The 26,388-nt window shown below is 37.8% G+C and overlaps 4 protein-coding genes and 2 pseudogenes across 7 annotated transcripts; 4 read left to right on the top strand and 2 right to left on the bottom strand.

The window, feature by feature from the left end:
• Positions 1-1,807: 1,807 nt before the first annotated feature.
• On the top strand, positions 1,808-8,424 carry LOC103325323 (Subtilase family protein). 2 transcript variants are annotated; one of them, XM_008227480.2, is made up of 10 exons: positions 1,808-2,435; positions 2,989-3,148; positions 3,389-3,786; positions 4,452-4,547; positions 4,819-4,891; positions 5,055-5,337; positions 6,097-6,428; positions 6,828-7,098; positions 7,230-7,511; positions 7,828-8,424. In XM_008227480.2, exons 1-10 carry the CDS (start codon positions 2,218-2,220, stop codon positions 8,253-8,255), a joined length of 2,541 nt encoding a protein of 846 aa, XP_008225702.2. In that variant the 5' UTR covers positions 1,808-2,217; the 3' UTR covers positions 8,256-8,424. The 2 variants fall into 2 exon arrangements, with proteins under 2 accessions (XP_008225702.2, XP_088904253.1); XM_089048127.1 differs by lacking the exon at positions 1,808-2,435 and adding an exon at positions 2,688-2,845.
• A 536-nt stretch (positions 8,425-8,960) lies between these two features.
• Positions 8,961-9,627, top strand: LOC103325322 (uncharacterized). Its single transcript, XM_008227479.2, has one exon. The coding sequence runs from the start codon at positions 9,014-9,016 to the stop codon at positions 9,473-9,475; it is 462 nt and encodes a 153-aa protein (XP_008225701.2). The 5' UTR covers positions 8,961-9,013; the 3' UTR covers positions 9,476-9,627.
• A 1,810-nt stretch (positions 9,628-11,437) lies between these two features.
• Positions 11,438-15,447, top strand: GSNAP (gamma-soluble NSF attachment protein). The gene is made up of 9 exons (XM_008227478.3): positions 11,438-11,596; positions 12,087-12,154; positions 12,235-12,319; positions 12,428-12,586; positions 13,262-13,399; positions 13,792-13,870; positions 14,532-14,611; positions 14,719-14,848; positions 15,205-15,447. Exons 1-9 carry the CDS (start codon positions 11,550-11,552, stop codon positions 15,304-15,306), a joined length of 888 nt encoding a protein of 295 aa, XP_008225700.2. The 5' UTR covers positions 11,438-11,549; the 3' UTR covers positions 15,307-15,447.
• Positions 15,448-15,786: 339 nt separating this feature from the next.
• On the bottom strand, positions 15,787-16,410 carry LOC103325319 (large ribosomal subunit protein uL15y pseudogene; annotated as a pseudogene). The gene has a single exon (XR_016125211.1). The product of XR_016125211.1 is annotated as a large ribosomal subunit protein uL15y pseudogene (transcript).
• A 227-nt stretch (positions 16,411-16,637) lies between these two features.
• On the top strand, positions 16,638-17,936 carry LOC103325385 (uncharacterized; annotated as a pseudogene).
• Positions 17,937-18,110: 174 nt separating this feature from the next.
• LOC103325318 (lysine-specific demethylase JMJ18) lies at positions 18,111-25,541 on the bottom strand. 2 transcript variants are annotated; one of them, XM_008227476.3, is made up of 12 exons: positions 25,144-25,541; positions 24,564-24,645; positions 23,970-24,041; positions 23,514-23,591; positions 22,918-23,412; positions 22,592-22,816; positions 22,301-22,462; positions 21,202-21,570; positions 19,943-21,014; positions 19,708-19,811; positions 19,182-19,373; positions 18,111-18,861 (listed from the first exon to the last, which is right to left on the bottom strand). In XM_008227476.3, the coding sequence occupies exons 2-12, from the start codon at positions 24,603-24,605 to the stop codon at positions 18,493-18,495; spliced, it is 3,180 nt and encodes a 1,059-aa protein (XP_008225698.2). In that variant the 5' UTR covers positions 24,606-24,645; positions 25,144-25,541; the 3' UTR covers positions 18,111-18,492. The 2 variants fall into 2 exon arrangements, with proteins under 2 accessions (XP_008225698.2, XP_088904546.1); XM_089048420.1 differs by lacking the exon at positions 25,144-25,541 and adding an exon at positions 24,766-25,067.
• Positions 25,542-26,388: the final 847 nt, after the last annotated feature.

Below are 26,388 nucleotides of genomic sequence, written 5' to 3'. Positions count from 1 at the left end.
GCACCACTGGATCTATGGGACCGCAGCCCATAAGGGATTGGTGGGCTTTGGGCAAATGAATATGGGGACACCCTCATGAATCAAAACCCAAGCTGATTTCCACCAAGCCTTTGGGCCTGAACCAAGAGTCCAAGATCAACTGTTAGTCAATGGCCAAGCCTAGGCCCATGTCTACTTTTCTCTCTTTTTCAGTTTTTGATACAAGTGATACTGGGAGAGAGGGATGGGATTCGAACACAAGAGTGCAGGGGTAGCTGCTCTTAAGTGTGCAGTTAAGTGCTTTTCTTTTAAATTTTTGTCCGGAAAGGAATAAGACAACATCGAGCTCTACCAAAATATGAGACAAATGCTCTACTACTAAAGTGACTTTCACTAAATTACGAGAACTGAAACTATGTTTCAATCAACTGAACATAGACCAAAATCCACACCCACTTGGTTAGATTAGACTTCATTCATACAACTAATTATGTGTCTTATTTAATTACAAGTTCATGGTTCAGCTAAATGAATGAGAGATTTACTCGTCCTTTTGGGCTATAACATTGATATAACATGCAAAAGAGAAAATGTACAGTTAAACACCTCAACGTTCATAACAAAATTCAAATTAAAGGCACATTCATCAAAATGTTGTAATGTACCTATCTGTAAACCCAATTGAATTGCATCAAAGCAAATCTCAAGTGTTTCTGCTCAACTTTTCACTGAATGTGTATACATAGAATGAAAAAGACAGACCAAGCTTAGAGATGGACACCAGTCTTTGCGCTCAAACATTATCATCACCTTTTTCTTCCAAATAGATGGAATCAGTCAAGGACCAACGGTGGTAAACAGGTTTTTTTTTCTTCTTCCCCTTTTCCTTTTGGTATTGTCACATGGAGAAGGCCATCAATTGGACTCAAAAAGAGTGATCCTAATGATTGAAGAATCAGGTTCTTTTGGCACAGCAGAGCATACCAAGAACTCCCAACGACTATTAAATAAAATCATGTTCTTAAAAGTGTACACCGGAAAATGGATGCATCATGTGTATGGCCTACCATATGAGGAAGGCACATAGAAATATATTGACCAGAAAAGCTTAGGAAAATCATGAGATCACCCAATTGCAGAAACGGTATTAGAATCCAATAGAAATAGAACCTGCACTCAAAATCTGGCCTTTTTCACATGCGCACTCATATATAGTGTACTCAATACACCACCGTCCCACAACACCCCCACCCATCAGACCAGAAGGTCCAAAACTTAAACCCTCTCTCTCCTCGCATCTTCTCTCTCTACTTGTGCTGTGTCACGGGTGGTCTTAAAAAATTAGAACGTTGGAGCAAGTAGACAACTGCAGAGAAAAAGGGCCAAGACAAAAGATTAATGTTGACCTGCCCCGTCAAAACACCATCAAGCTACCATCATTTCCAATTAGATAAATCGAAAAGTATGTGGAGATATATACATATTTTTACAAGCAGATAACTGGAAACTGGTATTTGCAGTTTCCTACAAATACATGTATTACATGCCAATCAATAACAATAGCAAAAATCATGTTGTTGTATAAATGTTAAGAAATGATTATCTATGTGTGCAAATAAGAAAACAAAAAAGGGATGATTTGAAGTTGGGTTGCAGACGGATTTTTGGATTTGGCTGGAAAATGATACATGAAATATAATGTGTTAAGAAAACCATCCAAGTCCAACAGTGGATGATATAATACAAACAAAATAAAACGTTCGAATGCCGTGGCCGTGGAAGACCCTTTGCATAAATATACGTTTAAATACACAGCATCCAATAAAGTGTCCACAGATTCTCTATGCTCCAGCTACTACTACTCCCTCTCCCTCTCTCTCTCTCTCGTCTTTAGTGTACTCCAGTTTCTTGTGTACGCACAAACAAAAGTATACAAAAGGGTTCCTTTTTTCACCGAAAAGAGCTCTGCTTTCTCGGTCAGATCACTTCTTATCTGGGGAGGCTTCATGTGTATTGTGCAGTTTCCATTCACACCAATTATCACATCCAGAAAAGGTTCTCTGGTTTTGTGGTTCTTCACTCAGCTGCACTCCACATTCTGCAAATTGTTCCAAGAAAGAAGTTTGCTTTGGAAAATGGAGGACATGGGTTGTTAAAGACTTGTGCCCAAAGGTCTTTTTGTTCATCTGGGGAGTGTTCTTTCTTGGGATTTTGATCTTCTTGTGCTTTAGGTCTAAAATGGGCAGAATTTATGGGGTGCACTTAATGGTGTTACTTTTTTTGGGGATGTTTATGAGCTCGTTCTGTCAAGATGATGATTCTGATAACTTCACGGCTGTGTATATTGTCACTCTTAGAGAAGTTCCTGCTGCTCATTACGAAGCTGAGTTGAGAATGAACAGTAATGGTATCAGACATGGCGGCGCTTCTGAGAGGTTGAACATTCACAAACACAGGTACTATTTTACTCTTCATTTTCAAAGATTTTCTTACTCTCTGAAATTACTTTGCTTTTAATTTTCTATGTTTTATTTGATCCCTTGAAGCTGGTTTTCAATTATGATCCGAGCAGTAGTATTGAAGTTTCGTTTCCTCATGTGGAGAAATCAATTTGGATACTTGCATTGTGGGATAGTTTGGGTCTTACTTTCCCTTTACCATAGAATAACTTGAATTCTAGAGTAAATATTAGTGGTAATTTCCTTTTACACTCCTTGCATGGATCTCTCGCTCATGGGGTCCCCTGTTGCCCATTTTTCATACACTGTCTGTACAATTTGTCTCTTATGAACATGTGGAAACTTGTGGTTATCATATTGTCCCTTTTCCGCCTTCATCATACCCAACAATTGGGTAAACTCTTCAGGTATGGGTGGTAAAGTCTCCAGCGTGCTAAAAGTTATTTATTCATGATGTTGATTGGTTTTCTTTTTCTTTCCCCTCCCTTAATCATTCCTCATTGCATTATTAGGACCTTAAACTTAATTGATTTTAATGTTTTCTTTTTAGATTTAGAAATATTTCAAGAACGGATAAGAGGTATAGCTCTTATATTGCTCGAGTTCATGATTCGCTATTGAGGAGGGTGTTGAGAGGGGAGAAATATCTGAAGCTGTACAGCTACCATTACTTGATTAACGGATTTGCTGTGCTTGTTACCCCAGATCAGGTATAACATCAGTGAAATTCTGGTATTATATAGTAATCATTATTATGTCAAATTCCACAATTATGGTGCTATATAGAATTGTGATAATCCAATTATTACTTTTGAATGTTTACATTTGCTTGTATTTCTGAGTAATTTGGAACATGGCATTTCCGCGTGTTGTAGTATCTTCCTATGCCTATGTGAAAAGGTGTAATTGATCATAAGTTCCTAATTTGGTGATATTGTTGAATTTTGTAGGTTGATAAGCTTTCCAGGAGGAGAGAAGTAGCAAATGTGGTTTTGGACTTTTCTGTTAGAACTGCAACCACCCATACTCCTCAGTTTTTGGGTTTGCCACAAGGAGCGTGGGTCCAAGGAGGCGGATATGAATCAGCTGGAGAAGGGATGGTCATTGGGTTTATTGATACTGGCATTGATCCAACTCACAGTAGTTTTGCTGACAATACATCTGAACATCCATATCCAGTTCCGGCACATTTTTCTGGCATCTGTGAGGTTACCCGGGATTTCCCATCTGGTTCATGCAATAGGAAGCTTATTGGAGCCCGCCATTTTGCAGCATCTGCTATAACCAGAGGTGTTTTCAATTCATCACAGGACTTTGCTTCTCCATTTGATGGTGATGGCCATGGCACGTGAGTTGTCTTGCTTTCCCTGAGAGAAAGTACCCTAAGCCTTTTGTATCTGTGTTATTTTATCTCAATTTCAAGTTTGCAGCATTAGTGCTTTTATAGAAAGACACATGAAAAACACTAAATATGAAAATCTGTCTTATATGGGGATTTTTGACCTTGAGATTCGCCTAAGGACCTTCTCATCTCAAGTTTGCCCATCTCTGTTTTCTACCTGGCCAGGTAGAGAACTGATATTATTAGAGCACTGAGACATATGATATTTTTTTCTTTTTCTTTTTCTTTTATTTGAGGTCCTGCATGCTTGACGCTGATATTCATGTTAGAGGCATCATGTGTCTCTGTGGAACTGTTATAGATTTCTATGTTTTCATTTTAATGAAATATATCTTAATTGTTAATCATCTTTCACAAATGAACTTAAATTATGCAATTTACTTCAACGTGCAAAATAAAAAGTATTTTAATAAAAGTGATAACCCAATAAATTGATGGAAACTTGATATGTTCATATGACTCTCAAGTTACAATCTGAGAGAAGCTAGTTTAGCTGCTTTTATGATACTTGAAAGACAGTCTAGTACCTTTTAAAATGCTATGAAAGACAATGTAGTTATGTCTGCTTTATGTTGTTAACACCGTTTGATGGATCTCATTTTAATTTACAGGCACACTGCTTCCATTGCTGCAGGAAACCATGGAATTCCAGTGGTTGTTGCTGGGCATCATTTTGGAAATGCAAGTGGGATGGCTCCTCGTTCACAGTAATTAATCTAGATCTGAGTGTCACTTTGTCTATTGATGTGGTGTTTGTTGTTTCTGGTAGAATGTGATGCATAAAAAAGGAGCAATTCCCTAACATAAGTTTCTTTCAACTTGTAAGAAACAAAATTAACCTAAGTCTGAAATTCTTTTAATCAGTAATTCACTCAGTCCTTGAACCTGTGACAACCCTTTCCTCTTTGAATCCACCTTTCTCCAGTACATAAACAATTGGGAGTATTTATGTTTTAACTACATCTCTATCTATTCCAGCATCGCTGTTTACAAGGCACTGTACAAAGGCTTTGGAGGCTTTGCTGCTGATGTTGTTGCTGCCATAGACCAGGTACATGCCTTTTGTTCTATTTCTGCAAACTATATTCTGCCAAACAGCTGAGTCTCTATTGGGGTTTCAAACCAATAAGAAAATCTGTTTTTTCCATACCTTTTGTTCCATATAGATTCTTTGCCACTTTATTTAATTTTGGTGATTTATTATGCATTCCCAGGCTGCTCAGGATGGGGTTGACATAATAAGCTTATCAATCACTCCCAACAGGCGTCCTCCCGGCGTTGCAACATTTTTCAATCCCATAGACATGGCATTACTATCAGCTGTAAAGGCTGGTATATTTGTTGTCCAAGCAGCGGGCAATACCGGACCATCACCAAAGAGCATGTCTTCCTTCAGTCCATGGATATTCACTGTTGGCTCTGCCTCCCATGACAGAGTCTACAGCAACTCCATAATCCTTGGCAACAATGTCACCATTCCAGGAGTTGGACTTGCACGTAAGTTTGTCTCCTGAATTGATTGCTCTACTTCTCTTTAAATTTTTCATACAGCATCGTCTTAACAACAATTGCTGTCCTGACTCTTTACACTTTGGACTCAGAATTAACTTTTGAAGTGATACGAACTGGATCATCACTCTTAGTGAAACAAGGGCCATTATAGTTTATAAGCTGCCTTATCTACAATTGAATCTTTTCTGGTGATACATTTGGATCTGAAAGTTATGTGGGTCTTCGTATCATTATTAAAGATCCAATGACTCCAGTCCAATAACTTTTGCTAGAGAATTGTCAAAAGAGACTATGTTCACAGAATTCCACATTGCCTAACCTTGACTGTTTCCTCTTTCCTGATTTTCTAATGTGAGAGTTCCTTTTTCCGTTGGCTTGTTATGTCTATTGAATGTCTAGATGAATTTTGAGGTAGACTTGAGTTTTCAAGAACATGCTGGTTCCTTTCTCACAAGAAATGTCACCGATTGGTCTGATCCTTACATATCCATTTTTCGTGGTTAGCATCTCGGTGTATGTCATTGCAACTTGTATGGGATGACTGTACTCCTGATCTTTTAGATAGAGTTGATTTTTTATGGACATGCTGGTTCACTTCCAAAGTATGACATTACTAAATCTGTTACCTTGTAGACAATCTTCTATGGCCAATATCTTGGTGCATGCCGTTGCACTTATATGTGAACCATGAACGCACCCAATTAGATTAGGTAGTAATTCTGATTACTTCTGTTTCTGCTACAGCGGGAACAGAGAATGATACAATGTACACGCTGATTTCTGCCGTACATGCTTTGAACAACGGCACAACAGTGGCAGATGATATGTATGTGGGTGAATGCCAAGACTCAAGCAAGTTCAATCAGGATTTGATCCAGGGGAACCTCTTGATCTGTAGCTACTCAATCCGGTTTGTGCTTGGGATCTCCACAGTCAATCACGCCCTGGAAACAGCCAAAAACCTAAGTGCAGTTGGTGTCGTCTTCTACATGGATGCTTTTGTAATTGGTTTTCAGCTTAACCCAACTCCAATGAAAATACCTGGCATCATAATCCCATCCCCAGAGGATTCCAAGGTATGCAAATTTCTGTTTATGGATGCACATTCATTAATTTGTTGTATATTGTTTTCTTCTTCAAAATTATAAATATCATCCCATATGATGACGATTTGATATATACATATATACCTATATAGATACATAAGTGTTGGGTTGATTATTGCCTGAACGTATACCTATATAGATACATACGTGTTGCTAGACTGTGAGTATGAACTTTGATTAGGTTGATTATTCCCTGAATGTGTGGTCTGGATTTAGTATGGCAAGAGAGCATTACCCAACCATTCAAAACTTTTAATCGTTTGAAAGTGTTTAATCGTTTAAGGGGAAGTTGATGCCCTGACACATATTAGGGCTTATCCCTCCCTCCCTTTCTCAGCAGTTAATAAAGCTTTATGATATATTTGGCAGGTTTTACTCAAATACTACAATTATTCCTTGGAGAGAGATATCATGACAAAGAGAATTGTCAAATTTGGGGCACTTGCAACCATTTGTGGAGGTTTCAAAGCAAACTACAGTAGTTCTGCACCAAAGATCATGTATTACTCTGCTCGAGGACCAGATCCGGAAGACAATTTTCTTGATGATGCAGAAATAATGAAACCCAATTTGGTAGCTCCTGGAAATTCTATATGGGCTGCTTGGAGTTCGGTTGGTGCAGACTCAGTTGAATTTCAAGGTAGAAATACACATACTTGGTAATAGTGATTTAGTTCCAAGTATAACTTTTTGGTATTTTTGTTCATAAATGACAGTTTTGTTTCCTCTTCATGCATTATTATATAACCCTATGTCGTATTTATCTTTCAGGTGAGAACTTTGCAATGATGTCTGGGACAAGCATGGCTGCTCCTCATATTGCTGGGCTTGCTGCACTGGTTAGGCAGAAGTTCCCCAATTTCAGTCCTTCAGCCATTGCATCTGCACTTTCCACAACAGCTTCTCTATATGACAAGAATGGTGGGCCCATAATGGCTCAACGTGCTTATGCGTTTCCAGATCAAAACCAATCTCCAGCAACACCCTTTGACATGGGCAGTGGTTTTGTGAATGCTACAGCGGCACTGAATCCGGGATTGATTTTTTATTCCAGTAAGTTACTCTACCTGACCCATATGCTTGGAACTTCGCTTATTTTTGTGGAAATCTTTTACTGATTGTAACAATCATCTTATCAAATATGGAATTGTGATGCCTTCTCTGTTAGTGTGATTATGATTAAAACAAAGACTGCTAGGTGTAATTTCTATTAACCTCAATTGAAGGGGACTCTATATATGTATATGTGCATATTTTCTGTTTTCTATTTGTTAACATAAACAAAGACTCCTAGCTGTTTCTTATTTTAAGTGATTATTTTTGTGTTTGATAGTATATTTTGACTGAAAACCATGCTGTCTTCTTGCAGGTTATGACAATTATATGTCATTTCTTTGTGGCATCAATGGATCAGCTCCTGTGGTTTTGAATTACACTGGTGAGAGCTGTTGGGTTTATAATTCTACCATTGCCGGTGCTGACCTGAACTTGCCATCAATAACAATAGCAAAACTGAAACAGTCTAGAACGGTGCTCAGATCAGTGACGAACGTTGGTGGAAATGAAACTTATAGTGTTGGCTGGAGTGCTCCTTTTGGAGTTTCAGTAAAGGTGTCTCCAGCTCATTTTTACATTGCCAGTGGGGAGAAACAGGTCTTAAGTGTATTCTTCAATTCTACGGCAAACAGCACCACTGCTAGCTATGGAAGGATTGGACTATTTGGAAATCAAGGTCATGTTGTCAACATTCCTTTGTCAGTCATTGTCAAAATCACATATAATACTACTAAAACCTAAAACTTGAGGCTGGTTTGCTTTATTTATCTTAGGTTGGTTTTCGTTTTTTGCTTGCAAGATGTGATTAACCAATTTTTTCATTCATTGTATTGTAAATGTTTGGTCATGTTAACTCCTGTAGCATCTTTTGTGTAGATACAGTGGTAATTTTACAGAAGCATTAAAGATCTCTCTCTCTCTCTCTCTCTCTCTCTCTCTCTCATGATTTTGTATGAGTGAAAAATATGCAGCATATCAGTTAAACTTAATAACGAAGGTAAATTTCCTCTCAATTCTTTTTGTTGGACCTATGCGGAAGACGGATGTGGATTCTTGGACATATCGTGACATAAATGAAATGTTTCGAATATAACAAAAGCTAATAACTCTGGTAAGATTAATGGCTTTGCTCAAATACCATAGCCTTTTTGGCATGCTACTCTAGACACATGCAATGAAGCATACATGAAGAAAACCATTGTCTTCTTGGCACGCGGGATCTACGTAGTCAAACACCATAATGGCTTTCTTTCTTTTTCCAGAGCAGAAATGTGTTCATTTTCAATTGGTTCGTTTGTGTATTGAGAGATGTAAAGTCATGTCACACATTTAATTATCAATAAGTGGTCATACGAGATTAGGCAGAGTTATGGCACTCATTTCGCAATTTCTAATGGTTCTGGCGCTTATAAATACTAAAGCTTTGAACTTCAAAACCCATCTATCAATCTGTTTGTCATTTACCAAACTTCATTTCTTCTCCAAAGGTGACTTTCAAAATGGGTTTGGTTCAGTTTTGCATGTTGTTGAGTGTGTTGATAATGGCAGCCAATCTTGGGGTGCTTTTTGTTGAGGCACGCCAACACCCTGCAGGGATATCAAAACAGGCTCAAGAGCAAACTGGAAGAGCCACAGAAAGTGGAAATTATCTGAATAAAGGGGAGATGATGGAGCAGTTAAGCAAGGCCAAAATGGAGTTTGGTCAGATGAAGACTTTGTCACCTTTTCCTAATATTCCTGGCGTTCCAATTCCACAGATATCATTTGCGCCTCAAACTCCTGGTGTTCCAATTCCACAGATACCATTTACACCCAAAATTCCTGGTGTTCCAATTCCACAGTTACCATTTGCACCTCCATTTGGAATTCCTAAAATACCTTCAGTCCCACCACTTCCTAACATTCCAGTCCCTCCTATCAACATTCCCAATATCCCTTTCCTTTCACCTCCTCCTGCATAAGTTTCTAAGTTAAACTATAGACGCTTTATTATGTACTTTGGAAGTTTCAGCAATAAGTATGTTAAAAGTTCAGTATGTATTTCCTTGTTAAGGGAACTTAATATGACGATAATTTGCTAGTAAAGTTAAATCCAATGTTACTTTTGTCCAAACTAGAATTTCAATTCAACCATTTCATATTTGCACTTGAGTTGGGGCTAGCTAGAGTGCTGCTATTTGACTATGTTAAATTTGCAATGAATTAATATTGAAAAGTATTTCCCCCATCCAATTAGCCTTGCAACTTTTGCATTATTCCTTCCAAGTACACAATTATACCTTTCAGATCAGTTGTAGCCAAGTAGTTAAAAGATAACTTTTTCTTATGTCAACTTGTATTAATTCATATGAGTGGTTGAGGAACAATGACTGAACGAAAACAGCTAAAAAGATTAAAAGATAACTTTTTCTGATGTCAACTTGTAGTAATTCATATGAGTGGTTGAGGAACAATGACTGAATGAAAACAGCTAAAAAGATCATGACTGTATTTGTTATTGTTACAATGGCTACCAGCAAGATGATGAAAGCTAAACATCATCAATAAAAGCAGACTGCTAGCTATTTGAGACAACAGCATGAGCTAAGCTAACAAAAGGCCACTTCATGGGGAGGCTTTGGCCTCATTTCTTGAAATCACAGACTCTGAATTCTTAGGAACTGGTGGTTGAGGAAGAAAAGGATTAACTGAAGGCATGGTTGGGATAAATGGGAATTTGGGTATTGGAGGAATCTTGGGAATGGTTGGAAAGCCAGGAAATGGGAGCAATGTGTTCATGTTTTCAACTGGGTTTGGAAGATCTTGAAAAAATGGCAATGTTGACTTCATTGGGTTGCTGAAGGGTGATGAAGGGTCAGATACCAATTGCATGGTCGTTGATGGCTTCTTTAGATCCATCATGAGGCGAGACGCCAAGCATAAATGAAAGCTGAAAAGTAGTGGACCAAGGAAGAGCAAGTACAAGAAAGTAGTGAGATTAGAGAAGGCCATATTAAGATCAACGGAGAAAAATGTGACCGATGGTGGAATGATGGTAATTGGAGGCTGGGGCTTTTAATATAAGGGCAGAACAGAGAGAGTGAGTTGTAGTTTGGTGTGTTCATGGCTTCATGCAACTTCTACCTTTAACCTAATACTTGAAAGTTGAGTCATGCACAGAGTTTTGTTTTTGACTTTCACACCAGAATTAATAGGAACTGGCACTCTTACATTGAGTTTTACTGGAGGGGGCTACGTAGATTGCGGAGTCAATTGTGGTTTTAAAACATACTTTTACAGCCGGTAATGAACCAACAACAAAGCTACACCGCCACAATTCATGTAAATCAAACTTGAGTTCTTCTTCAACCAAGTCGCGACGAGTTGGTTCCAAATTTAGAACCTTTCAACAAGCAAAAAAAGTGCTCCACTTTGAAGTTTATAACCTTACTAGACTATTAGCCTTTTAATAATAAAGCAAATTAGAAGAAAAAAAACATCAACCATATCAGTTGCAAAGCAGGAGTAGCGTAGGCATTGTCATATTGATCATGATGAATGTCCTAAAAACCCACTAAAAGCTAATTGTTTGAAAACATAAATAACCCAATATCATAAACAAAAATTGAAGACAATAGCATGCAGCCTAAAAATCTCAACATGTTTGCAGTTTAAATTAGGGGTGAATTTGAAGTTAGATAAGCTCTACTAAAAAAAGAATCGTTGATAAAAGGCAAAATACATTTCAAATAATTAATCTCTATCCTATACATTACAAAATACTCACAAATTCTTATTCATAATTTTTTTTTAATAGGATCTTTCTTTAAATTTAAATATTTAAAAATAAAAAAAGTTTCTTTGCATGTTTTTTAAGCTTGAAAAGGTAAAAAGATAAAATAAAAAAAAGTAAAAAAGTAAAGTAAAAATATAAACGGAGGCAGATTGGCTATTGCAGCGAGCTTAAAGGAAACGAAGGCCTAAAACAGCCCAAAAGGGCAATCAAACTGCGCTGTAAAACTAGAAGAGAAGAAAGCTTACACCCAAAGTTCAGCCATGGCGGGTTCCGATCCAAACAAGTTGATGGCCAAAGCCGATAAACTGTCAGTATCTATTTTCACATCCAATCATTTATTTATAAACGTATATGGTATTATTCTGAAGGTCTATGCATTTGATTCACTTTAGAAGACCCAAAGTTTGTCTGTTAATTCTTAACACATAGAAACATTTTCCAGTGATTTCGATTAGTTATGGTAGTAATTGATTGGTAGAATGAAAAAGAGCATTCATTTACTTCAATTTTTGTTTTCTGGGTCGGTGTGAAATTGGATGAAGTTGTATAAATTTTGAATCTTTCAGTAATCTGCATATGAAGTTGGTATACTAACTCTAGAAGAGCATACTAAGAATTGAGTGATGAATAAATTCTGGAATTCTGCAGCCGGCATTTTGATATTGCTTAAGCTTTGTTTGTTTGTTCATGGGGAAGAGAAGAAGAAGAAGTCAAGCTTTGTCTTTTCTTTTTGAAAAGTAAATTTGATTACTTTCCTCTTCTGAATTACTGAATGCCTTTAATTTCTGTTATCTTAGAACGAGGCTCAGTCTTACAAGGTGGAGTGCAGATTGGAAAAGCGCTACCCTTCTGTATGAACAAGCTGGTATGTATGTTCTGTGCAACTGTAAGCCTTAATTACAATGGTTGATGCGGATTTCAGCTTAAAATCTGGTTTTGTTGTAGCTAATGGGTTTAGGATTGCCAAGGATTATGAGAAAGCGAAGGAAGCATTGGAAAAAGCATCAAAAGGACAAGAATTGATCTCTTCGTATCCTCATTCTCTTTTATTAGTATGTTCTGTCCTTCGGGTGTTGTCTAATTTTGTCTGATGATCTCAATAACTGCACTCTTGCTATATCCTTTACAACCAACTCAGACCCTGGGATGCTGCAAAGCATATGGAGTCAGCTGCTGCTTTAGCAAAGGAGTTGGGCAAATGGAATGAAGTTGCTGATTTTTATAGAAGGGCATCTGAATTGTACGTTGTGTGTGGGAGATCACAACCTGCATCAGATGCTCTTGCGAAAGGGGCCCGGTAAGCACATGGTTCACTCTTGCTTTTTGCAGCTACAAATCTTCTTTTTTTCTTCTTAAAAGTTGCAATGTTTGGAGAAATTCTCTTGACATTCACATGATCAAAATTCTTGTCAGTTCCCAGAGCTCCCATGAAAAATACTTTCCTGTTCGGGTTAATAAATTCACCCATATTTGCAGTAACCAATATAAAGTGTTACATGTGAAGAATTTCATAAAATTCTACCCATAACCATCATCCCATTATTTTCAACGGCTCAATCTAAATGATGGTTTTTAATCTTCATATGAAATATTCAAAAGTATTAATTTACCTGCAATTAATTGAATTGGTCATCCACATGCATGGCTCTTGACTTCTTTAGGTATTCTTATGGTTAACAGTTTAATAATTAGCTTTGTTATCTTATTTTTCTCATAAAAGAGTTTACAATTTTGTTTTATGAAACTACACACACATGTAGAGGACGTTACCTGAACTTTTCTTCGCTAGTAAAAGTTTTTATTGGTTGAGAGTTTTCAGTGTGAAATGAAACTGTTTCTCTTCTTTTCTTTTCCTCTTTTCCATATGTTGTTTTTTTTAGTTGCTCTTTTAGTCTGTATATGCTTGAGGTGGGATTACAGCTTTAGAGAATATTTGAAATGCTAACTATTTGAAATGATAACCTTATTACAGAGCTCTGGAAGATTCTGTTCCTGATGAAGCTATTCAACTTTACACTGATGCTTGTGTTCTTCTTGAAGATGATGACAAGGATCAAATGGCCTTTGATCTATATCGTGCTGCCACTAGTGTTTATATAAAACTTGAGAAGTAAGATCCCAAAATACATCCCATTTGTTATTTAAATTATGGCAATTTGTCATTTTAGTTATTGGGAGGATGATGCAAATTATGATTATTATCATTTTAGTGGATTGAGAGGATGAAATACATTATTTAGGCAAACAGATCCGATTGTGTAGAATCCAGTTGTAGCTGTTTTCTGACAGCATTTATAATCAGGCAATTAACTGTTATTCCTTATGGCTTAATTGAGGCTAAGGTTTTGGAAGACTCTGGTTCGAGGTTTAAAATCTATTAGAAAAGAGTAGTGATTTGCGGTTTGAAAATGGTCTTTTTTTTTCCCAGTAAGTACTAAATCGTGTGCCTTTGAGTGGCTTTTCGCTATATGTTTAATCATACACTTTGAGCGGTTCTTACAGGTACACAGATGCTGCTGCTTTTCTGTTGAGATGGGGCTTAGCTGCTGATAAGTGCAATGCTACCAATAGCCAATGCAAGGTGTGAAAGGATTTCTTGTTGGATGTATTTAATGAGATATATTATCCAGGACTAGTGTAGAGGTGTTGGTATTTGATATGAAGACAACATTGAAATGGTTTCCTTGTTGAAGTGCCTGTGCTACATGAGGTACTAAGCATGAAAATTCACTCGATATTTTTTTCTCATTTTGAGCAATAGCATCTTCAAACAAAGAACTTACAACTAGTAATATGTATTTTCTATCCCTTCCCCTTTCATTTCCCTGTGGCTGCATTAGATAAAGAGGCCTAGTTTTGGTTGCATCTGTAGTAATTAGCATTTCTCCTCTCATGAAAGCTTATAATTAGTCATCTTGTATTCTTGTATCCTTGTTTTACAGAAACTTTCATCCTTGTGGCCCTTTTACATATTCCCCGAGTCCATACTATTCCACTGTGAAAAGTAATTTTGTCACTCTTTCATTTTAGTATGCAAGTACATTTAAAACTTTGTTTGTTTGATTACTCTTGTAATGAATCTGTGCTTTTGTTTGTGTGCAACTAATCTTAAGTTCTTAACTAGCATCTGCATTTGGAAACATCTTTTGGTGTCCATCTTGCTTTTGTGCATTACTCACTCTTTTTAATCACTTTATGTTTCATGTTTAAGAGAAGTAATTTTACAACCATTGTTGATACAGGCATATCTTAGTGCAATAATTGTTTACCTCTATGTTCATGACATCAAACAAGCAGAAAAATGCTACAATGATTGCTCTCAGTAAGTAAAACTATTGAATTCTTTTGATTTTCCAAATTTGGAGGGGGCTACTGCAACTCTGTTTGTAACTCACGTAATATTGGCCTTTTGCTTTTGGTTCTGTATAGGGTTGACACCTTTTCAAGAAGTGATCAATGCCGTTTTGCTAGTAAACTTTTTTCTGCTTACACAGAAGGTGACGTTGAAGAAATTAAACGGCTTTCTCAGTCAAGCACGGTTAATAATCTTGATCACATGGTAATATATATTTTGTTTGCCTCCTTTGTTTATTTGAATTTGTATTAACCTAGGTATGATTAAAAGATATAGGCATGTTGTCAGTTAAATCTGTCTTTTATATACAATGGAGCTTGGGCATGATTTTGCTTTTCTGATTATTGAATGCTTAAATAGATTTAAATCTTAAGATACTGAAATTATTATCTGGCTTTGTCTCATGAATTTAGCATGACATAACATATTGAAAAACTCAGGAGACAAGTTGACCCTGTTGCTTGATTAACACTAAAATATTGGACTGAAATATAAATATCTTGGATTTTTTAATTCTGCCCTGTTTGACTTTGCCATATCATAAACTGAAATGGGTGCAGGTCATCAGGCTTGCCAGGAAACTGCCCACAGGTGATGTGAGTGCACTGAAGACCCCTGCTTCCGACGAGCAAGAACCACTGGACGAAGATGACCTTACATAGATTGCCCCATATACCTTATAATGTGTTGATTTTGGTACATTAATATACAATGAAATAGAGCTTGTTTTGTAAACATGTAGAAACAACATTCATCACTCTTCGGAACACTCTGTAATCTCAGTTCTTGATCTTTGCATTTCATGCTCCAAAATCTTTTGGATGATAAAAAAACAGAACCAGAATCTTATAGGATCTTCCAATTGATCCAGAGATTGAATCCCTATGTCCCAAATATAGTTCAAATTATTATGAAAAAGGCAATTGCTTAGGATTGTTTTCTCTGCATCCAAAAAGGTGGCAGAAATCTTCTAGATTTTGATAATGATAGAATCATATAATAATACACCTGTGGCCTTAAAAACACTATGCAAAAATGCTTTGTAGGGTATCCATGAATCAAAAATGCACAACCAAAAACTTTTCAATTAAGTTTTGAAAGCAATCAACTTCTCATATTAATGTTGATAATAAAGCAACGCATTGCAACAAAAGTTTCAACCTTTAGCATTCAAGAAGCTCAATGACACAAAATAACATGATGTTTGTATTCAGCAAAGGCGAAGAAAAAATCTACCAAAACCCCAATTCTCAGACAATAAGCAAAAACCCCTCAAATCTAAACCCTAAAATCCTAGGCGGTGAGAACAACGGCGCCACCAGCTTCCTTAATCTTCTTCTCAGCGGTCTTAGAAATGAGCTTGGCCTTCACCACAACAGGCTGGTTCTGAGGCAACGCCCCCTTCCCCAACACCTTAAAGTACCCAAACTGCGTCACGTCGATCAACGGCACGTCGTTTCCTTTGTTCGCCGCCGCCTTGTCCTTCGCCTCCTGCGGCACCAAAGACCAGAGCTCGTCGACGTTGACGATGGGGCAGTAGAACTTGTTGCGGAGCTTGTGGAAGTAGCGCATGCCGACTTTACCAAAATACCCCGGGTGGTACTTGTCGAACAAGATCCGGTGGTGGTGCATGCCTCCGGCATTTCCACGACCACCGGGATGCTTCCTGTGCTTCCCGATTCGGCCGTGGCCGGCGCTGACGTGGCCTCTCTTCTTCCGATTCTTCTTCAAACTGGTCGTCATTTTTGGCCTAGGGTTTCAGTCGCTCGAATTTGGGGGTATTTATCTGAAGACGATGAAGGTTTTGGGGCTTCGGCCCAATTATCTGGTTTACTGGGCTTGGGATTGATTACTGAAGTGGCCCAACCCAATCAATAAACATCCCCAAAATACCCTCGTCTTGATCATTTAATTACAAGCATTATCTTTCTGTCTTCCTCCAAAGGGATTTTGGCGCTAAAGTTCGTTACTTTCTTCACTAGTCTAACAACATAACAAACCCATCAAACCCAGAAAGATTCTCAAAGTGCAAAACACAATAAACGAAGAAAACATTCTACCAAGATCTCAAAGCTTCTCTCTTTTTCTCCCATGGCGTCCAGCCACCATTCTTCTATGCTCTTCATCCTTCTCACCACTCTCTTCACAGCCACCATTGCAGCCTCTCCCTCACCACCATCACCTCCACAACCCCCATCGCCATCACCATCATCATCACCACCGCCACCGCCGCCAGCATCACCTCGACCTCCATCTCCGCCATCCCCAACCTCCACACCCCAACAACTCAACAACATAATCGACGCCCTAATCGGAGCCGGCGACTTCGGGAACTGGGTCAACATCATCACCGGCGTGAACCCACTGGTCCTTCCTCTGAGCGCGACCCTCTTCATCCCTCAAGACGACGCCTTGAACCGCATGCCGACCACCGACCCCTTCATGTTCCCTTACCACGTGGTCCCTCAGCGCCTCATCTTCTCCGAGCTCCAGCTCTTCGAGCCTAAGTCTCGCCTTCCCACTCTGCTCCCTGGCAAGTCCATTCTCATCACCAACGCCTCCCCTCCAACTTCTCCCTCGATGGCGCTCCGCTCACCCAGCCCGACCTCTACGTCAGCGCCACCGTGGCTGTCCACGGCGTCGGAGCCATTCTTGAGTACTCTGTTTACGGCGATGGGCTTAACCTTTTGCCCAAGCCCAATTCGCAGCAGGGACAGCAGCAGCCGCTACCTCCGCCACCGCCGCCATCTCCAGGGGTGTTTTCCCCCGCGGGAGAAATCGTGGGCGGCGGGTGGAGGTCTGATGCAGCGCCGCCGTGCCATTGTGTTGAGTTTCCGGTTGGTTGGTTCTTGGTTGCTTGTGCGGTTTTGGGGTTCAAGATTCAGAGGAACTACTAGGCTTGGTAGTTGAAGATCGTCTCTGCTAATTCTCATTATCCGAAGCGATTCTCGCGCATTTGGCACATCATCTTGATGAGGATGATCTTGAATTCTTGATCAAGATTAATTGGGATTTAGGATTCTTTTGCGGCTACTACAGTTTGTTGATTGTGTGAGTTTTGTGTTGATGTTCATCAATTTCTTGTTCCAAAATTGTGCATTTTGCTGAAATTCTGATCTCACCATGCAATGGTGTTCTTATTGTATTCTTTGCTCATGAATGCAACTTAGCTATGTCCTCAATGATACATACATTGTTGTTGTTTCCTCCTCCAATTAAATCAAGTGCGATTTCATCCCTCTCTTTTCTTCAGAGAAAATTAGGATTATGATTATGGAATTTTGTTTTTTCAGATCAGAAGGGTTTTTTTTTTAATAGAAAGAAAATCAGAGGGTTATGTGGTGAGAAATGTAGTTCTTTTTTAATGCTTCTATTGGCAATCCTTTTCAATCACCCTTGTTTTTTTTTGAATGGGTTATTGCATATGCTGCAAAACAAAACATAGGAAGAAAAAAAGAGTTGCATGTTATCAGTTGATTCAAGCATTCAATTGAAAGATAAAGATATGAAACAGCACTTTCATTGTATACACTTATTTTTCAATGATTAATGAAATAAGATCAGAAAAATTAGCTGATTAAGACCAGATCCTATCACCAATCAAAATTTCTGATGAACCGAAAGACTTTCTGTGACTGAATGAAGGCATTGGCCTCACCAAATCAAAACTCTAGATTCAGTCACGAGTAGCGATATTACAAAATTTTGTGCCCAACTCAAGACCCAGAATCCCTCTCTTTCCTTGTTATGGATTTTTTTTTAGCAAAGAATGGGCCTAAAGAATGACTAAATAGGAAAAGAAGCTACCTTGAATGAGAGAGAATGAGGGGACCTATCATTACTTTTCCTTAACTATCTACATTTCTCTGGATCTCTTCAATCAATGATGTGAATGCCACTCTCCATTTTGAACTTTGTGACTCACTGCACAATACTCTCTGTAATGTCCTCAACTCTTCGGAATCTGCCTTCTTTAATAGTCTTCGCAACACTAACTGCATCTCTTCGGTTGGATGATCTCCTTCCACCAATGGATTATCCCGGTCCAGCCGTGTCAAAGTAATACCAAAAATTTTCGTATCTGTTTCTCCTAGACTTCTACTTGATTCAAACGAATGCTGCTTGATTTCACTAACATTGCCAAACGCCAATGGGACAATATGCCTGTAATTCCAGTACTCCACACATTGATGGTCGGGATCGAGGGCCTCAATAGCCTGGGAGGAATAAAATCCGAATTAGATACTGGATTGAATTTTTATTTTTGAGAATGGAGCACAAATTCTTTTTTGCTCATCATCAATCACACACCAAAACAGAAAATATAGTTTTGTGCCAAGGCAATTAGTATGCCCAGTAAAAGCTCAGCATTTAGGTTTTTCCTATGCATATTTCTCACTGTCTTATCTCATGATCATACAATACTTTTAAGTTGTATAATTTATTTTCTTAGGCACACACAAAAAATAATGACATAAACAGCATAGCTTTCTGCTTGCTACAGGGAGAGAAGAGAAAATAATAGAAGTTACTGTACCTCAATAATGGGTTGGGAGAGAAATCCAAACATTTCAAGGCCATTAATGCTAGGCTGCAAAGGGGGCAGTCCACTTTCCCCTAGACTACTCCGTCTCTTTATTTCTTGGTTTAGTCTCTGCAGTACCATATCCCAGCACTTCTCTGCCGATACATTAGCAAAAGCCTCACCGGGGCATTCTTCCAAAGTAACCTGAAATTCATGAAAGGAAACCATTGAAAAATGCACAAGCTAAATAAAATGAATGATTTTATAGAGCCTTTCTTTAGAAGTATAATTGTATTTTATGCTCACTAGTTTAGTACAGTAATAAACTATGGAATTCAATGCAATTGCAAAGAAGAAATGGCTAAACATGTTTTGCAATAGAGAATAGTTTTAAAAAGAAAAGATGGTTTTACTGGACCCAAATCGTATAGAAATGATATGAAAAATATTCAAAGAAATAATAACCAGCTGTAGCTCTGAAATTTAGATTCCCCTAATCTTTGATTTTATTATATTTTGGAGGTTGAGAGAGACAAACCTTAAATAGAGGCCCAATAAGCCCAGCAGCGAGAACTTCTGAAATATAGCTACAAACTTTTGTTGGGTCAAGCACACTATAGAATTTAACTCGGCTTCTATACCCTGCAAAAGGTAAGGCAACCATTATGTAGAGAAAAAAAGTTAAAAGATTCCACACAAGAAAGGAGAGGAAAAAATTAAACCAAAAGAAAAAATTTAGAATCCAAGAAACCATTGCACTACAGCCAGTATACCTTTTGGATACATGGCCTGCTTACTGCACCACAACTTTCCAGACACAACAGCTCCAAAATCTATAGGCTCAACCGAAGGACTCAAGTTCTGTAATTGACAGCTTTGGTCAGTCAAGGATATGTTTACACCCGAGTCCTCGACAGTTTCAGTTTTTGTGAAGTTTATTGACTGTTTGTTTGAAGAAGGATGGGGTAAGCAAAGTTCAACACCGAACAGCTTATTGCCATCACTCGCACAACTATTCCTGATGTCCCTTGAACAGGCAGGGTAGCCATTATCAACTTTCATCATGTCTGGGTCTCTGGCTACATCTGAACTACAAACTTTCTCTTGATTAGACACGGAAGTAGATGCATCCTCCTCAATTGTGACAGCCTTGTTATCAAAGTCATCAGATATGTGCATCGTCCTGCTTTCACGTTCATCAGACATATAATTAAGATTTAAATCAAAACAGCACTCATTCCCCATCTTTTCCTCATCATTCATGGCCAGAGTTTCATCGTCATTTTGCCTATCCATAGTGATGCGAGATGCACTTAAACTAAAAGCTCCATGCTGTGACCCTGACTGGACAACCGCAGAAGAAACTTGACTAGACGAACTGCAAGATGCATTTATGTTGACCTTCTCTTCTGAAACAGGACAACAAGATGAAGTTTCCCTTGGATTACAAGACTTGACTCTCTTATGAGACATGCTACTTTCTTGATCCAACTTAGTGGTACGCCAACCAGTACCGTCTATAGAAACTACTACAGGGTCCTTGGATGCCCATACTTTCATGGCTTCTACTCTCCCTTCCAATGCTTCAACCAGCATATTTAATTCACTGATAGTGTGGCGTTGAAGGACATATTTATGACTGATGTCACATGAACAAAAATGCTTTGCATGTTTGAGACATGAAAATCGATCAGGAGAGCATTTGCAGCTGGCAGCAGATAAGTGTAAGTCATAGAAGCAAGAAAAACATTCTCTCTCATTCAAATCAAAGTCTCTTTCCATCTTTTGCAACTTCAAACAAATTGGAAGACGATCTAGTCTTTCCTCCTCCATTTGCACTCGTGTCTGTGAACAGTCATAGTCATACAAAATATGGTTTAGTTTATCTACTCATAAGGGCACAAGCATGCCAGAGTTCATGTAGCTATTTCTAGGCTATGTGGTAGAAAGGGAGAGGTAAAAGAGATAGAGATAAACAGATAGATATTATATACATACACATATATATTTAGAAAGGGAGAGAGAGATTTACCTTAACTGCTCTGGTGAGGACACCACCTTTGCCACAAACATTTTGCCAGCTCAAATTTCTTGTAGTTTTCTTTCCAAGAACTGATAGCTCCCAAAGAGCCTGTACAGCTTCCTGTGCTGATCCCAGTAACAATTTGTCGTGTGAGATTGATGTCTTGCGACACTGCTCACTGTATAGCTCAACTGCATTTTGCCCATGTTCTAACCAATCGACAGGGGCCACGTTCACTGCCTCGGCACAGTTAAAGCCACAATTAAATCCAGAATGGTATGCCCTCGGAAAGGTAAGAATAAACTCCCCAGAATGTTGGACAGCTCGATACACAGGTACACCTTCAGACTTTAAAACTGAAGGAGATAGCTGAGTGACCTGACCAAGGATGAAAGCTGTAATCTTAGTGTCTGAGATACTCACAAAAAATTTAAAAGCAAAGTTGAAACAAAGGATGTCAGAGGCCCAGTGACGTGGGCAGACATGCGCAGGGAAGTGATTGAAACTGATAAATGATATCACCAGGATAAAGACAGAACAAAAATAGGGAAGGAATGAGATCATATATATCAATACATGAGAAAATAATTCAGAGTCTTATCTGACTCGGACAATAATTAAATTTAACATTAGGGTGCTTTACAAAAGCAACTCTACACTAAATGTCCACTACCTTTACAAAAATGATAGGCTGTAGTAAACGAGACATTTGTGTGTGTGTGTGTGTGTGTGTGTGTGTCTAGTGGTGCCAGAAAACCGTTGGTCAGTACCTATATATTCACCGATAGGTTTGACTCTTGCACCTATATACCAATTAGTGTGCTACAACCTGTTGGTCAAACAAATATATTCGCAGATTTCCTTATGACACTTCTTCTACAGCTTAGAAAGGACTTCACATTACTTTATTCTAATGCCTTGGATAATTTTAACAACCATTTATTACCAAAAGTTAAATTGAAAATCAGAGTGAAGCCAGAAAAATATAACAACGTGAAAAATTTATTTCATCACCTGGTGTGTGATTAAAAAAAAAAAACAACAACAATCACAATAAATTATTGCATAGGTTGACAAAAAATTTTGTGGATAGAATCTTTCTTCTTACCAGTTCATTGAGTAAATCAGGTTGTTCCTCGAATAAATCCGGCAAATGCTTTCTCATTGCACATTCCAAAGATTGAGCACGACTTCCAGACACTCCATACCATACTTTTGGGTCACCCCAGTGCAGATAATTTAGGGAATAGAGGTGGTGGTCCTCAACATGCTGTTACAAACCACAAAAAAGAAGACCAATTAAGCATAACAGTAAGCCCAAAGATAATGCTTTCTTTTTGTCTAAGCAATGACAAAAATTGGAGGGTCGTGTTTTGACCATGGTGATAGCATGACATACCCAACAAAATGAAGAAAAGCACATCCCAACATAGAGCCATGGGACTAGAACTCCTGAGATGTCGCTTGCTTCAAAAGACAGTACAGAACCAGGAAGGCGTGGGAAATTATTTAGATTCCAACCAGACATTGCATACTGATCCGAATCACTTTCGGTTACCATAGACAATGCCTTAGGAAACCCACTTCCAAATACTCCTGTTTCCAAGTCAGCTCCATAGTAAACCTGAAATATGAAAGAAAAAGGCATCCACCATTTATAAAGATAAGAGTGCATTCCATAATCATAAAGTCAATTAAAGGCACTGAAAAACCATAGTTACATACCTCAACCTCGTCTGTTGGTTGCTCAACTATTCGCCAGTATTCACCTTCAATATCTTCCACAGAGGGTTTCCATATTTTGCTTCTAGTTTCACCAGAATTTGAACCCTCCTTAGCATCCTTTGATCTGAAGTAACTCTCCTTGAAAGTATAGGCATATCTCTGAAACTCTTCAAATGTAAAGTCTGATCCTGAATGGAACCCAAACTTCTCATCAGTCTCGGACGCAACATTAGCTTCTGAACGTCTTTTGGTTCCCATTCTTGAGTGCCTCCTTCGTTTTCGCTTCCGACCTCTACTTTTCTTTTTCATGGCTTCTCTGTTTTGAAGCAAGTCAACTTGCTGAATACGTGTGGAAAATTTAGCATGCTCCCACATCTCTTTATCCTTAAGAGGGCAGGGAGGGGTCCAGGAAGGTGGCGGGACAATCCGACATATACCATAAGATTCAGCCACTAGGCGTATCTTTGCTATGTAACCAAGTGTATCTTCAAACTCCTAATAGACGAGGGCAACGCATGAAATTGAATAAATAAATACAAAGAGTCCATTTATTAAAAAAAAATCCTATTATCCACAATAGAAAAATGAATGAATACCTCAATAGTTGGATAAAATACAGGTGCTTCATCAATGGCAGGCCTGCATGGTTCATCCGGATCCCATCTAGCTGATATCTGTAACACAAAGGACCATATGTTCCATTTAAGCAAATGAATCCATTTCTTACAAAAGCAATTCAAATGAGTGAACAAAGAAAATTAATATCCTAATTTGATGTTGGTCATTCTTAACACTCAAAATGCAGAAAATCTAGGATTTGATGACACAACTGTTTCTTCCAATTTTATTTTCCAACCAGAGGGAAAATTTTATTCATATATGCATATAGGGTCCACGGTATGAAGTGGTGTATTCCTTTTTAATTTGATAAAACAAATTGGATGTACTTATTCATAAAGCTATGAAAAGACTACCCTAACTGACTTTTAGTAAGTTATTCATAGTCTATCAATTACCCAACATAACAAACTAATAATAAAAACGTTCAGTACCTTTCGACTTCGAGGACTGCCTGAGCACTCATGTGCGTCATCACTTCTCTGGTTGCTCTTAAAAGAATGATCCTGCAAAGCATTATCCGTAAGAATAAAAATACTTGAAGGCTTAAATTTAAATTCCTTAAAAGACCAAGGCATTCAGTTAAGAAAAATAACATTGTAATATGAATGATCCTTTAAGAGTCAAAATATCTATTTAAAATCTTTTCTACTCTAAATTTCTCTACCTAGAGTAGAATTCTCTAAATTTCCCATCATGCAGAAACCAAAGGGGTGGAAGCAGGATATTACGCAGAAGGCGAGGTTATAACAGAAGGTTGATTGACAACGTTCACAAAGCAATCGACGATAGACAATAGTTGGAAGAAAAAGGAAAAACAGAGTATGTATGGCTAAACATATTCTTTTACAATAGATAAGAAACGGATAACACAGATCTGCAATTTCTTGCGAGTCAACAAAACATATGGTTTAGAAAATATGAACAAAAACTATAAAATCTTTTCTTTTTGGCCTGAGATTGATAGCCACCACCACAGATAGATGACATAATGGAACAAATACAACAGAAGGGATTAGAAATCCAACCTCTTTTTGCTGAGATTCTGCTGCTAATTTGAACTGTTCCATTGACTGAAATTGTTGTGAAAGCCTGTCTAACCAACGATATCTGCAAAAGAAAACCCTTTTACTAACCTATCAAAATCAATACAAAGCCAATCAGCACGGGCAAATTTCCCACTTCTGCATAACCAAACAAACTCAACCAAAGAATGCAAATTATGTATACCTAATTCACCAAAGCAGCAACGGCTTTCCCCAGAAACATTTTCTTTCTACTTTCTGATCAAACCAAACCCAATTGCACTTAACCAAAAACGAAAACCCAATTGCATGTATCTAACCAGGCCTAAATTCTTACAATTTTGGTAAATTATTTTCCACACGCTAAAAAATTCAACCCATTCAGTTTTGTTTCCTATTAAAGCCAAAGAATTGACTTGGTAAACAGAAAAATATTTGGAAATTCAATCAAAGTGAAAAAGAATTGCAGAGTCTAACAACAATGAGGATGAAAGCAAACAAAAACACAAGACGAAGTTTTGCAGGAATTAAATATTGAATATTAAAATATGGCAAAAAGTGGATTGAAAATTCAGAAGGGTACCTTAAGAACACGCCTAAGATTCCAGGTAGGGTGATGACTTGATGTGTAGGCAATAGGTGAACTTAAATATATGCAACCCTCTCCTCTCCTCTAATTACTAATATTCACAATAAAATCTTGGTATTTTAGATATTTATTTGGCCTATTTATTATGGGTAATAATAGGAAGAAATATATATATATATATATATATATAATATAAGCGAACAAGGAAATGAGGTGGAATTAAGTTTTCCTGCTTGAACGAGGAAATTGGATCTAATGCTTCTAGGAAATGGAAAAGGAAAAGAACAAGGAAATTTCTTATTTTTCTTATGTAATTTATGAAATAAATATTTAGAAGGAGGGGAAGAGAGAGAGGGTCAACCCGCTCAAACGCACGCAGTTTTAACGGAAAGCGGTGAGTCCAACACTCCATAGCTCAACCAACCGCACAATAACTTGTTTGTAAGTTATACAAGCTAAGTGGGCCCATCTCACAATTCTCTTCCCTTTTGCTTCTTTCTAAGTTTTTTTTTTTATAACTTTTAAGTATGTCTTTGAAGAAAATAATAATAATTAGTCTCTTGACACACTCTTTAGGTATGACAATGACTTTTTTGTTATTTCATATCTTGTTTACGTTTCATATGATCTCTCATAAAAAACCTTTTAACATTTGTAATTTTTATTTATGGAAATACAATTGTACGCAATATTTGTGACATAAGTCTCTCGGTCGCTCATAAAAATAAGAGAGCCAAATTCTTTTTTTTGTAAATTTTTTAGGATGAAAGATTGGATTTATGAAAGTTTTGGCATTCTTATATAAGTGAGTGAGGGATAAGATATATGAATTTTATGATAGAATCAAGATGCTCTTTTTGCACATTTGTGTCCGTTCTTCTTTTTTCTTTTTTCTTTTTTGGATTAACTACACTTTAGTCTCTAGAAGTTTATGGTCAGTATCAAAATGGGCCTCGATATTTCAATTTCATCAATTTCATACCCAACGTATCCAAATATGACCAATTCACCACGTCGTTAAATTGACCGTCTGGTCAAACGTTAAATGTTGATGTGTCAACTGTGAGACCCGTCATAGACCCTGACAACCCATTCCAACTAGTCCACGTGAGGGGCATTTCTTGAAAAAAAAAATTAAAACAAAACAAAAAATAAAAATAAAGGATAAACATCAAAAGAGCCCCTCAAGGTTTGAGGTCATTCTTAATATGGGTCACCAAGTTTTAATTTCATCATTTT

The sequence above is a fragment of the Prunus mume genome, linkage group LG3 (assembly GCF_029339155.1).
Source record: "Prunus mume cultivar Tortuosa linkage group LG3, ASM2933915v1, whole genome shotgun sequence".
In the NCBI taxonomy this organism is placed as follows: Eukaryota; Viridiplantae; Streptophyta; class Magnoliopsida; order Rosales; family Rosaceae; genus Prunus; species Prunus mume.
Note: the sequence above shows the minus strand (reverse complement) of the source record. Positions and strands in the feature narration are given on the sequence as shown.

Bases quoted from the DNA above. Each gene is read 5' to 3' on its own strand.
- LOC103325323 (XM_008227480.2), top strand. From the start codon at position 2,218: ATGGGCAGAATTTATGGGGTGCACTTAATGGTGTTACTTTTTTTGGGG. The intron at 3,149-3,388 runs GTATAACATCAG...TGAATTTTGTAG, and splicing joins TGCTTGTTACCCCAGATCAG to GTTGATAAGCTTTCCAGGAG. The intron at 4,548-4,818 runs GTAATTAATCTA...TATCTATTCCAG, and splicing joins GGGATGGCTCCTCGTTCACA to CATCGCTGTTTACAAGGCAC.
- LOC103325322 (XM_008227479.2), top strand. From the start codon at position 9,014: ATGGGTTTGGTTCAGTTTTGCATGTTGTTGAGTGTGTTGATAATGGCA.
- GSNAP (XM_008227478.3), top strand. From the start codon at position 11,550: ATGGCGGGTTCCGATCCAAACAAGTTGATGGCCAAAGCCGATAAACT. The intron at 12,587-13,261 runs GTAAGCACATGG...ACCTTATTACAG, and splicing joins GCTCTTGCGAAAGGGGCCCG to AGCTCTGGAAGATTCTGTTC. The intron at 14,849-15,204 runs GTAATATATATT...AAATGGGTGCAG, and splicing joins TTAATAATCTTGATCACATG to GTCATCAGGCTTGCCAGGAA.
- LOC103325318 (XM_008227476.3), bottom strand. From the start codon at position 24,605: ATGGAACAGTTCAAATTAGCAGCAGAATCTCAGCAAAAAGAG. The intron at 22,817-22,917 runs GTATGTAACTAT...TTCATATTTCAG, and splicing joins AACCAACAGACGAGGTTGAG to GTTTACTATGGAGCTGACTT. The intron at 22,463-22,591 runs GTATGTCATGCT...GGTTTGTAACAG, and splicing joins GCTTTTCTTCATTTTGTTGG to CATGTTGAGGACCACCACCT.